The sequence below is a fragment of the Periophthalmus magnuspinnatus genome, chromosome 9 (genome assembly GCF_009829125.3).
Source record: "Periophthalmus magnuspinnatus isolate fPerMag1 chromosome 9, fPerMag1.2.pri, whole genome shotgun sequence".
Lineage (NCBI taxonomy): Eukaryota > Metazoa > Chordata > Actinopteri > Gobiiformes > Gobiidae > Periophthalmus > Periophthalmus magnuspinnatus.
Genome location: NC_047134.1, coordinates 34,484,625 through 34,497,038, shown reverse-complemented (window position 1 = coordinate 34,497,038; position 12,414 = coordinate 34,484,625). Strand labels below are relative to the sequence as shown.

General features: G+C 49.7%; 1 protein-coding gene across 1 annotated transcript in view; it reads left to right on the top strand.

The window, feature by feature from the left end:
* kcnt1b (potassium sodium-activated channel subfamily T member 1b) overlaps positions 1 to 12,016 on the top strand; it is a 70,162-nt gene extending 58,146 nt beyond the window's left edge. The window contains exons 31-37 of the mRNA XM_033972172.2: positions 50 to 70; positions 507 to 804; positions 1,570 to 1,632; positions 1,844 to 1,894; positions 2,795 to 2,806; positions 3,211 to 3,295; positions 10,184 to 12,016. Of these exons, the coding sequence (XP_033828063.2) occupies positions 50 to 70; positions 507 to 804; positions 1,570 to 1,632; positions 1,844 to 1,894; positions 2,795 to 2,806; positions 3,211 to 3,295; positions 10,184 to 10,307 (654 nt within the window). The 3' untranslated portion in view covers positions 10,308 to 12,016. The remainder of the gene's footprint in view (positions 1 to 49; positions 71 to 506; positions 805 to 1,569; positions 1,633 to 1,843; positions 1,895 to 2,794; positions 2,807 to 3,210; positions 3,296 to 10,183) is intronic.
* The last annotated feature ends 398 nt before the right edge of the window (positions 12,017 to 12,414 follow it).

The following is a 12,414-nucleotide window of genomic DNA, read 5'->3' as shown; positions in this document are numbered from 1 at the left end:
TTTCAGTGATGGTTTTGTTTGTGTGTCTGGATGTTTGTGCATTTTTCAGGGTAAGGACAGCAATGCACAGGTGAGGGATTTGTTTGCATTTTTAAAGCTTCTTGTAATATGTTTATGCTAAAGGATTACTTTTATTTCTCCTTCTTGTTCCTTTTACACCATGTAGTGTAACATAAGCAGCCATTTGCTAAATAAAAAGACTGAATATCAAATATGTTTTATAAAATTCACTTAGCTGGACGAGAACCTTATAGAAACTCTGTCAATGTGTGGCAGTTCAGACTAAACATCTTCACTAATGGTTATAAATTGACTACAGGACATTTTAAAGGTTTTTCTTTCTATGTTCAGACTCAGTTTTTAAGTAATGAAAATAAAATATACAAACAATATTAAAATAGAATAAAGTACTTGACTTAGAATTTGAGTTTGGATTTATCCAGATGTAGTTTTATTTGAAATGTGTGTTTTTTTTATGTTTTACCTAATCTGACTCTTGTTTCCAGTCTCAGATGTCCATAAATGTGGAGCAAGGCCAGGAGCAGCGTGAGCACGGCGAGACCTGGAAGGAGAAGACCGCCCACCGCAACTCCAACACGAGCGACCAATCAGAGCACCCTCTGCTGAGGAAAAAGAGCATGCAGTGGGCCAGGAGGCTGAGCAGGAAGACCGCCAAACCTGCGAGCAGAGCCGAGCGCATCTCCCAACAGAGGCTCAACCTGTACCGGCGCTCTGAGAGACAGGAGCTGTCGGAGCTCGTCAAGAACCGCATGAAGCACCTGGGTCTGCCCACAGTGGGATACGGTCAGTGCATCATCACAGGCCTGAGCTCGGCAATATGCAGCATTTATCTGTCAGAAAGTTAATACTAAATCCATAATAATCGACATAAAGACATAAAATCTTAAACCTAGGTAGACACAATGTAAACAGATGTTAAATATGCATGTATGTACTCCTAAAAAAGTTTTCTAATCATATTCACTTTGTAGTGTTTCACCAGCTGGACTGCATCTGCTGCATTGTTTACTCTTCATTTTATTTATGGAGAGACATAAATAGCTTAAATAAGGCATTGGGTCTTATTTAACGTTACGGCTTAAATAAATCTCGTCCTCATTGCTTGTTACGTGGATTAGAATAGATTTGAACACAGACTTTTGTTGTTTGTCATCATGTCCATCGCTCAGCCTTATGTCATCACTCACTTCACTAACGAGCTCTTTCCACTCACTGCACGACAGTGAACCTCATCTGTTTGTCGCATGAGCTAAACCTGCTGTCCTCCTTTTCTCCTTCATAAACATTTATCTGTGAGCTTTCTCTACCCTGCACATCATAAACCAGAGCTGCATGTGAGCACATATCCGCTTGAATAACGACTGTTGTTAGAAGATCTGGCGGTGGTTGTGGCTCATGTGTTTTAAGCATATTTAGATGCATGGCATGCGATGCTCTCGCCTCCTTCAGTTCTTTTACAAGTGCCAAATACATTTGCTGGCTGCCTGATTTATTTCCTTTTCTGTTTCTTTCTCTTCTCTCTTCTGTCTTCCCTCTTCTGGCTTGTAGAAGATGTTTCTAATCTCACTGCGAGCGATGTCATGAATCGAGTAAATCTAGGATATTTGCAAGGTAAATTGTGTGTCGTTTCTACCCCTTTACAATATGTGCCTGGTCATGTTTTGTAGAGAAAGGCTCTGTCCTTTCCCCAGCATCCTCTACATTTAAATACAAATACTTCCCTGTAGATCTAGACTCAGTGGTGATTTGTACATATTATTTACATAGGTTTGAATAAATGCATAAAGTAGCTCTTAAGTTAACAGTGCCTTGCGTTGCTCAGAGTTGCAGGACATTTCAGAGCATCCATATTCAGAGGGGACCAAGCCGTCAGGTTAGCAGGCTGATCACATGCCACTATGTGCATGAGTGTGTGTGTGTCTGAATGAGGAGGGAGACTCACACTTTTGCTCCATATTTCTCTGGTCGTTTCTGCTCTGTGTTTTATGTAATGTCCAAATGATGAGACCTGCAGAGCTGTTTGGCTTCATGAGTGGAGCAGAACACATTCTGTCTGTAGATGGAAGTTTAACTTTATAATGATTTTGCATGTGATCTGCTGATCTTTTACAAATGTTCTACACCACATTAACACCTCAAATACACATTTACACACGTAAAAAAGCCCAGGAGTTTGGGTTTTTATATACTGGATATTTACTTTATGTTCAGCGATACACACGACAAACAGTTTAACCTAAACATTTCCATTTTTTTTCCTCATAAAAAAGATATACATTTAATTTTGTGTTAACTTTTGTTTTTACATGTAAAACCTCCTCCTCAGTTAATACACCTCAGTAGTTTGGGTTTTTTTTTAAGTATTTGTCCAGTGCATGGACCTCTTCCGATCTCACACTCATGTGTTGTGCTCCACTGCGTCTGGGTGGACTCTGCGTTCGGTCCGGTCTGATGGATGCTGGAGCATGTGCCGTGTGTGTCGGCCTGTGTCAGGGGTCATTCTCGAGGGGCCTGAATGTCGTCTGTCGGCATGGCAACCTCTCGCCTGTCCAGCCTGTGGGGGGCGCTGTGTGGAATGTGCAGGAGACCGGGAATGCCATGGTGATGGGTTTGTGGCGTAGCGCGGACGCTGTGTGCATGTGGCTCGTGATGTCGCTGCGCATGGGCTGCTGGTGCGCTCAGCGAGCAGCATGGGCCTCCCCTGTTCACCAAGTGCCCTGTTTTATCAGTAACGGTTAGCTCTCTCTCTTCCACCCCTCCTGGCTTTGTAAAGGGCCAAAAGCAGGTGGGTTGTCATGGAGATACGGGCCCACCATTACCTTGACACGCAAGTAGAATCGGCTGCCAATAAGCTACAACACAACACAACAACACAACGCACAACACACAACACAAGCAGTGGACACAGATATAAACCTGCAGCACTTATCTGAACCAGAGCTGTTTTAGAGTTTTAGTTTCTACATTTATGGCTGTTTTAACTCAGTTATTGTCAACAAAATGTTTTCCATCAGTTTCATCCCCTCAGCTGGGGTCTTCTGTCCAGTTGTGACTGAGGGCATGGTGACAATGCAGTGGATTAACAGCTCATTTCCGGCTTCATATGTATCAATGTGTTGATGTGTTGATGTGAAACAAAGACCAGAGCAGCTCTTTACGTTTCATTTTTTACTCACATTTCCTTCACAGATGAGTTGAATGACCATCAAAACACACTCTCCTACGTCCTGATAAACCCACCACCAGACACCATGCTGGAGCTCAACGATATCGTGTAAGAAGCAACACTTGACCAGTTTACACACGAGCTGGTGACACACTGTCCACACAGTAGTATCACAATGGATGTTTTGAAGGTTTGCAAAATGACAATGTTAAGAATATGATCCACAAAAGTAGAAAATTAGACTTGATTAACTTGACTAAACTTGTAATCGTGTAAACAAGTTTTCTCCTTTGTGATACCACAGCCAGACATTTATTGGTATATTTCAGCACAGTTACGTTTTATGCTTATGTCTGTAAATAACATCTGCATTTAGATTTTTTAATGCACAAATTTGACCTGATTTCAGCTTTCTTCTTCACACTCCTTTTCGAGCTTAAATAAGAAAAAAATATGTGAAATGTGCATTAAATGAACTGGATACATGTGTTCATTAATCTGCTCGAGGAAAAAAAAAAAAAATCCATCAATTTTCTTCCTCTTATCCGGGGCCGGGTCGCGGGGGCAGCAGTCTAAGCAGGACTCCCAGACTTCCCTCACCCCAGACCATTCCTCCAGCTCCTCCGGTGGGACCCCAAGACGTTCCCAGGCCAGAGAGACATAGTCCCTCCAGCGTGTCCTGGGTCTTCCCTGGGGCCTCCTCCCGGTGGGACATGAACACCTCCCCAGGGAGGTGTCCAGGAGGCATCCTGAGCAGATGCCCGAGCCTCAGCTGCTCCTCTCGACGTGTGGGACCAGCGGCTCTACTCTGAGCTCCTCCCGTGTGACTGAGCTCCTTCTATCTCTAAGAGTGCCCAGCCACCCTACGGAGGAAACCCATTTCTGCTGCTTGTATCCACGATCTTGTCCTTTCGGTCATTACCCAGAGCTCATGACCATAGGTGAGAGTAGGAGCGTAGATTGAGAGCTTTGCCTTTGGACGCCTTCACCACAAAGAACCGATACACCGACCGCATCGCTGCAGACGCTGCTCTGATCCGCCTGTCAATCTCACGCTCCATCCGTCCCTCACTCGTGAACAAGACACAGAGATACTTGAGACTCACCACCCACCCGGAGAGAGCAAACCACCTTTTTCCGGTCGAGAACCATGGCCCCGGATTTGGAGGAGCTGATTCTCATCCCAGCCACTTCACACTCGGCTGCAAACCGCCCCAGTGCTGCAGGTCCTGGCTTGAAGAAGCATCAGGACAACATCTGCAAACAGCAGAGATGAAAACCTGTGGTCCCCAAACCAGACCCCCTCCGGCCCCTGGCTGCGCCTAGAAATTCTGTCCATAAATATAATGAACAGAACCGGTGACAAAGGGCAGCCCTGGCGGAGTCCAACATGCACTGGGAACAGGTCTGACTTACTGCCGGCAATGCGAACACAGCTCCTGCTCCGGTCATACAGGGACCGGACAGCCCTTAGCAAAGAGCCCCGGACCCCATACTCCCAGAGCACCCCCCAAAGGGCACCACGAGGGACAGAGTCGAGTGCCTTCTCCAGATCCACAAAACACATGTGGACTGGTTGGGCAAACTCCCATGAGCCTCGAGGACCCGATGAAGAGTATAGAGCTGGTCCAGTGTTCCACGACTGGGACAAAAACCACACTGCTCCTCTTGAATCCGAGGTTCGACTATCGATCGGATTCTCCTCTCCAGTACCCTCCAGTATCCTCCGGTCCCCCTTCTTATACAGAGGGACCACCAGAGATGTGTCAGCAAAGACAGCCCCACAACATCCAGAGACTTGATGTACTCAGGACGGATCTCGTCCACCCCCGGAGCCTTGCCACCAAGGAGCTTGTCAACCACCTCAGTGACTTCAGCCAGGGTGATGGACGAGTCTGCCTCCGGGTCCCCAGTTTCTGCTTCCTCCTCGGAAGACGTGACAGTGGGATTGAGGAGATCCTCAAAGTAGTCCTTCCACCGCCCGACAACATCCCCAGTCGAGGTCAGCAGCTCTCCACCCGCACTGTAAACAGTGTTGGTGAAGCACTGCTTCTCCCTCCTGAGGTGTCGGATGGTTTGCCAGAATCTCTTTGAGGCCGTCCGATAGTCCTTCTCCATGGCCTCCCTGAACTCCTCCCAACCCTGAGTTTTTGCCTCCGCGACTGCCCGAGCCGCGGCACGCTTGGCCCGCCAGTACTCATCAGCTGCCTCAGGACTGCCTTACTTCCGGTGTCCACCACTGGGTTCAGGGATTGCCACCGCGACAAGCACCGCCGACCTTACGACCACAGCTACGAGGGGCCACATCAACAATAGAGGTGGAGAACATGGCCCACTCGGAGTCCATGTTCTCAGCCTCCCCCGGGATCAGGGAGAGGTGGGAGTTGAAGACCCCTCTGACAGAGGGCTCCACCAGACGTTCCCAGCAGACCCTCACAATACGCTTGGGTCTGCCAGGTCTGTCCGGCTTCCTCCTCCACCAGCGGATCCAACTCACCACCAGGTGGTGATCGGTTGACAGCTCAGCCCCTCTCTTCACCCGAGTGTCCAAGACACGCGGCCGGAGGTCAGATGACACGACAACAAAGTCGTTCATCGACCTCCGACCTAGAGTGGAGGACATTCTTCCCCATCACGCCCCTCCAGGTGTCACTGTCGTTACTCACATGGGCGTTGACGTCCCCCAGGAGAAGAACGGAGTCCCTGGTTGGTGCACTGTCTAGTACCCCTCTAAGAAGGCCGGGTACGCCGCACTGCTGTTTGGCCCGTAGGCCGCCACAACAGTGGGAGACCCGTCCCCGAACCGAAGGCGCAGACACACGACCCTCTCGTTCACCGGGGTGAACTCCAACATGTGGCGGCTGAGCTGTCGGGCAGTGAGCCCACACCAGATCACCGCCGCTCCCCGCGGGCAACGCCAGCGAAATGGAGAGTCCAGCCGCTCTCAAGGAGTTGGGTTGCAGAGCCCAAGCTGTGCGTGGAGGTGAGGCCGACTATATCTAGCCGGTAACGCTCAACCTCCCGCGCAAGCTCAGGCTCCTTCCCCCCCATTGAGGTGACATTCCATGTCCCCAGAGCCAGGGCAGAGTTTCCATGTCCGGAGATCCGGTCGCCGAGGCCTTCGACGGCTGCCCAGATCTCTCTGGACCGGCCCCTTACGGATCCTCGCGGAGGTGGCGGATCCACGTGAAGACGGCCTCATGTTGCTCCTTCGGGCCGTGGGGAAAGGTCTGGCCACGAGGCGCTCGCTCTCGAGCACCCACCCCAGGCCTGGCTCTAGGGTGGGGTCCCGGTGAACCTTGATCGTCCACTTGTCATAAGGGGCTTTTGAGCCGCTCTTAGTCTGACCCGTCCCCCTGGACCTGTTTGCCTTGGGTGACCCTACCAGGGGCATGAAGCCCCCGACAGCAGAGCTCCCAGGATCATTCAGGCTCAAACCCTCCACCACATTAAGGTGGTGGTTCAGGGAGGGGGAAAAAAAGAGAATATAAAAAATACAAAAATTATAATATAACAATATAAAAATAATATTAAAAAATATTTTTATATTGTTATATTATAATTTAAAATAATATAAAAAAAAAAAAAATCCCCTCCCCGAACCGCCACCTTAACGTGGTGGAGGGGTTTGAGCACCCGAATGATCCTGGGAGCTCTGCTGTCGGGGGCTTCATGCCCCTGGTAGGGTCACCCATGGCAAACAGGTCCTGGGAGACGGGTCTGACTAAGAGCGGTTCAGAAGCCCCACATGAAAAGAAAAAGATCAAGGCCAGTTACATCGCCCGGACTGGCGTTACCGGGGCCCCACCCTGGAGCCAGGCCTGGGGTGGGTGCTCGGCAGCGAGCGCCTGGTGGCCGGGCCTTTCCCCACGGGGCCTGGTCGGGCCCAGCCCGAAGGAACGACGTGGGGCCGTTCTCCCGTGGACCCACCACCTGCGGGAGGAGCCATGCGGGGCGGGTGCAGAGAGATCCGGGCGGCAGTCGAAGGCGGGGACCTCGACGACCGGATCTCCGGACATGGAGACTAGCTCTGGGGACGTGGAACATCACCTCGCTGGGGGGGAAGGAGCCTGAGCTTGTGCGGGAGGTTGAGCGTTACCGGCTAGATATAGTCGGCCTCACCTCCACGCACAGCTCGGGCTTTGGAACCCAACTTCTTGAGAGGGGTTGGACTCTCCATTTCTCTGGCGTTGCCCGCGGGGAGCGGCGGCGAGCTGGTGTGGGCTTGCTCATTGCCCCACAGCTCAGCCGCTGCGTGTTGGGGTTCACTCCGGTGAACGAGAGGGTCGCGTCCCTGCACCTTCGGGTCGGGGACAGGTCTCTCACTGTTGTGTCGGCCTATGGGCCAAACAGCAGTGCAGAGTACCCGGCCTTCTTAGAGTCCCTGGGAGGGGTACTAGACAGTGCACCAACCGGGGACTCCGTTGTTCTCCTGGGGGACTTCAACGCCCATGTGGGTAACGACAGTGACACTTGGAGGGGCGTGATTGGGAGGAACGGCCTCCCCGATCTGAACCCGAGCGGTGTTTTGTTATTGGACTTCTGTGCTAGTCACAGCTTGTCCATAACAAACACCATGTTCGAGCACAAGGGTGTCCATCGGTGCACATGGCACCAGGACACTCTAGGTCGGAGGTCGATGATTGACTTTGTTGTCGTGTCATCTGACCTCCGACCGCGTGTCTTGGACACTCGGGTGAAGAGAGGGGTTGAGCTGTCAACTGATCACCACCTGGTGGTGAGTTGGATCCGCTGGCGGAGGAGGAAGCCGGACAGACCTGGCAGGCCCAAGCGCTTCAACTCCCACCTCCGGGAGAGTTTCTCCCTGATCCCGGGGGAGGTTGGAGACATGGACTCCGAGTGGGCCATGTTCTCCACCTCTATTGTCGATGCGGCTGCTCGCAGCTGTGGTCGTAAGGTCTGTGGTGCTTGTCGCGGCGGCAATCCCCGAACCCGGTGGTGGACACCACACCGGAAGTAAGGGATGCCGTCAAGCTGAAGAAGGAGTTTTATCGAGCCTTGTTGGCTCGTGGGACTCCTGAGGCAGCTGATGAGTACCGGCGGGCCAAGCGTGCCGTGGCTCGGGCAGTCACAGAGGCAAAAACTCGGGGTTGGGAGGAGTTCGGGGAGGCCATGGAGAAGGACTATCGGACGGCCTCAAAGAGATTCTGGCAAACCGTCCGACGCCTCAGGAGGGGGAAGCAGTGCTTCACCAACACTGTTTACAGTGCGGGTGGAGAGCTGCTGACCTCGACTGGGGATGTTGTCGGGCGGTGGAAGGAATACTTTGAGGATCTCCTCAATCCCACTGTCACGTCTTCTGAGGAGGAAGCAGAAACTGGGGACCCAGAGGCGGACTCGTCCATCACCCTGGCTGAAGTCACTGAGGTGGTTGGCAAGCTCCTCAGTGGCAAGGCTCCGGGGGTGGACGAGATCCGTCCTGAGTATCTCAAGTCTCTGGATGTTGTGGGGCTGTCTTGGCTGACACGTCTCTGCAACATCGCGTGGCGGTCGGGGACAGTACCTGTGGAATGGCAGATCGAGGTGGTGGTCCCTCTGTATAAGAAGGGGGACCGGAGGGGTGTTCCAATTACAGGGGAATCACACTCCTCAGCCTTCCCGGTAAGGTCTATTCCAGGGTACTGGAGAGGAGAATCCGACCGATAGTTGAACCTCGGATTCAGGGGGAGCAGTGTGGTTTTCGTCCTAGTCGTGGAACACTGGACCAGCTCTATACTCTCCATCGGGTCCTCGAGGGCTCATGGGAGTTTGCCCAACCAGTCCACATGTGTTTTGTGGATCTGGAGAAGGCATTCGACCGTGTCCCTCGTGGTGTCCTTTGGGGGGTGCTCTGGGAGTATGGGGTCCGGGGCTCTTTGCTAAGGGCTGTCCGGTCCCTGTATGACCGGAGCAGGAGCTGTGTTCGCATTGCCGGCAGTAAGTCAGACCTGTTCCCAGTGCATGTTGGACTCCGCCAGGGCTGCCCTTTGTCACCGGTTCTGTTCATTATATTTATGGACAGAATTTCTAGGCGCAGCCAGGGGCCGGAGGGGGCCTGGTTTGGGAACCACAGGATTTCATCTCTGCTGTTTGCAGATGATGTTGTCCTGATGGCTTCTTCGAGCCAGGACCTGCAGCAGGCACTGGGGCGGTTTGCAGCCGAGTGTGAAGCGGCTGGGATGAGAATCAGCTCCTCCAAATCCGAGGCCATGGTTCTCGACCGGAAAAAGGTGGTTTGCTCTCTCCGGGTGGGTGGTGAGTCTCTGCCCCAAGTGGAGGAGTTCAAGTATCTCGGAGTCTTGTTCACGAGTGAGGGAAGGATGGAGCGGGAGATTGACAGGTGGATCGGTGCAGCTTCTGCAGTGATGCGGTCGCTGTATCGGTCCGTTGTGGTAAAGAAGGAGCTGAGCCGGAAGGCGAAGCTCTCGATTTACCGGTCAATCTACGTTCCTACCCTCACCTATGGTCATGAGTTTTGGGTAATGACCGAAAGGACAAGATCGCGGATACAAGCGGCTGAAATGGGCTTCCTCCGCAGAGTGGCCGGGCGCACCCTTAGGGATAGGGTGAGGAGCTCGGTCACACGGGAGGAGCTCGGAGTAGAGCCGCTGCTCCTACACGTTGAGAGGAACCAGCTGAGGTGGCTCGGGCATCTGCTCAGGATGCCTCCTGGACGCCTCCCTAGGGAGGTGTTCTGGGCATGTCCCACCGGAAGGAGGCCCCGGGGAAGACCCAGGACACACTGGAGGGACTATGTCTCTCTGGCCTGGGAACGCCTTGGGGTCCCACCGGAGGAGCTGGAGGACGTGTCCGGGGTGAGGGAAGTCTGGGAGTCCCTGCTTAGACTGCTGCCCCCGCGACCCGGCCCCGGATAAGCGGAAGAAAATGGATGGAAAAATGGATGGATATTTAAAAAAATATAAAATAGCTTTACTTTTCCTCAGTTTTGCCCAGCTCTCCTCCACACAGTTTCTCTCATGTCTGTTGTTTTCTCAGGTACATCATTCGGCCGGACCCTCTCGCTCACATGCCCGAGGACTCCCAGGTGGGACAGCCGCGTGGGACAACGAGGCATCAGCAGGACTTAAGCACAGAAACCAGGGACGAGACGCACCTCTGAAACCCTCCCCCCCCTCGACCCCCTGCCTTGTTTGACTGTTAACGTCTGACACCGGGGAGTGAAATGGTCAAACGAATGTGCATTACTCGTATCTCACTCCGGACAGTGAAGACAAACCACTGAGCTGCTACAGGAGGAAGCATGGAGAGTGCCTCGTCATCCTCACCTCATCTTGTGTCCTCGCACCTCACTGTATCTCAGACAGGGACAATAAAGGTGTTGATGATTTTAGACTGAAATTCAAGCTCTTTTTTATGTTTCTTACCTTCTGAGTAAGTTTAAGACCCTCCTCACTCTGGATCAGTCGTGTTGGCCAGGACCTGGGTAAATGCTTAGAATGTAAAGTTGTTAAAGCATTTCTAAAGATGATCTGTACATTCTGAAGTGACGAAATCAAACAGGATTTCATTTTCTTTAAGAGCACAAAATTTACAGCAGTCTTCTGGGAACACACACTGTAGTGGCACTTTATCAGCCATAAACACAGCATTGTTCTGTTCTTTTCTAAACTGTAAAATAATGATTTAGCATCTCTATTTTATGTGCCATGTTTCATAATAATCTGCTTTTATTTAAGAGATTATGAAGAGCAACAAACATCTGCACAACTTCTGGCCAGTACAATAAATGTGAAAAACAATGTTGATCTAGTTTATGGCCCTTATATCACACATCTCTGACACATTGTGTTCATGTTTAAATGGTGCAAGGCTTTGTTTGTGGGTTTGATGTTTCTCTTAGTTAATAGTGAAATATTGGTCACATGTTCTGTTTGTTATGAATAAATTAGATAATGGTGTTATTTTGATCTGCACAAATGCAGTTTCACTAGTAGCAGTATAATTTTGCACAATGATCATCACTTTTGTTTTGTACTTAAGCTGTAAATGAAGCTCTCCCCAAATTGGGTTTATTAAAGTGTAACTTTGTCCTCTATTTATCATTATTTATTATTCCATAATTGTATTTGGTTGGATCTTTGTACATACGGAGCTGAGATGTTCATCTTTTTTTTGTTTATAAAAGGACTTGAAATCTTTTGCACTAAGCTCTGTGTAAAGAGCTTTACAGCATGACCCTTTAATCTGACTCCACACACAGATAACAGACTGAAACAGTGAAACGTCTCATGTTTGTACATTTCTGATGTCAATTTGTTGTTTCCCGGGGCCGTTGACATATGAAGCTTCATGATTTCTATTAATCAGTGTTTTAGTTGGATTGGTTTGCCCTTAAACAGTTCTTGTACATGAGACAGTTCCTAAAGTCAGGAGAGAGACAGTGTCCAAAAGAAGGAAACGTTCCATTTGCTGATTCATTAACTGGTCTTCCAGTCTTTGTGGTCCACAGCTCCACTCCTGAGGCCTAAACTTCAGAACCACTAGGGCATGTTACACTAAAAGCATGTTTTAATATCCTGCTTGTCTGAAAGGGTCATTTAAACATTCAAGACATTGGTCATGATGTCACGCAGTTAAAGAAACCAACAGTTGGTCAAATGCCTGTAATAAAAACATTCTTTGATACAGTGTATTTATATGAATGAAACATGCATGTCTAGGTGTCATACCTACGTTTACCTTCATTTTCTGTTTTTTGAGTCATTGTCTCAAAAGTGGCTGATCCATTTTGTACTATTTCTAATGAGAAGTACTTCTCAGCATACAAAAGATGAACAAATAAATGCTGCATGCAGCCAGATCAAATCAGTGTGCACATTATTTTATTCATATCTAAAGAATCATAAAACATTTAGTGTTAATATTATGTTGACACAAATCATTTAATTTTATAAACTAAAGATACAGATAAAAAATCATTAGATCATAGATTGTGAATGTTGATGTAGTTTAGTGCTTCAAGTTCTGAATTATGGTTTTAAAATCCAATCATCCAACACAGCTGCAGTCTAAGGTAGTGCCACCTAGTGGACACAGTTATATTACATTAATTATGGTCCAAATCCACTTTGAAGTCGTAACATATATTTTTTCCCCTATCGCCTGCTCCAACTTCAGAACTTAGAATATATTAGATGAACCAACTCTGCTCAACACTTCTCTTCTACTTCAGGCCTAGTCCTTTTCTCACCTGTGGCCCCTTATCG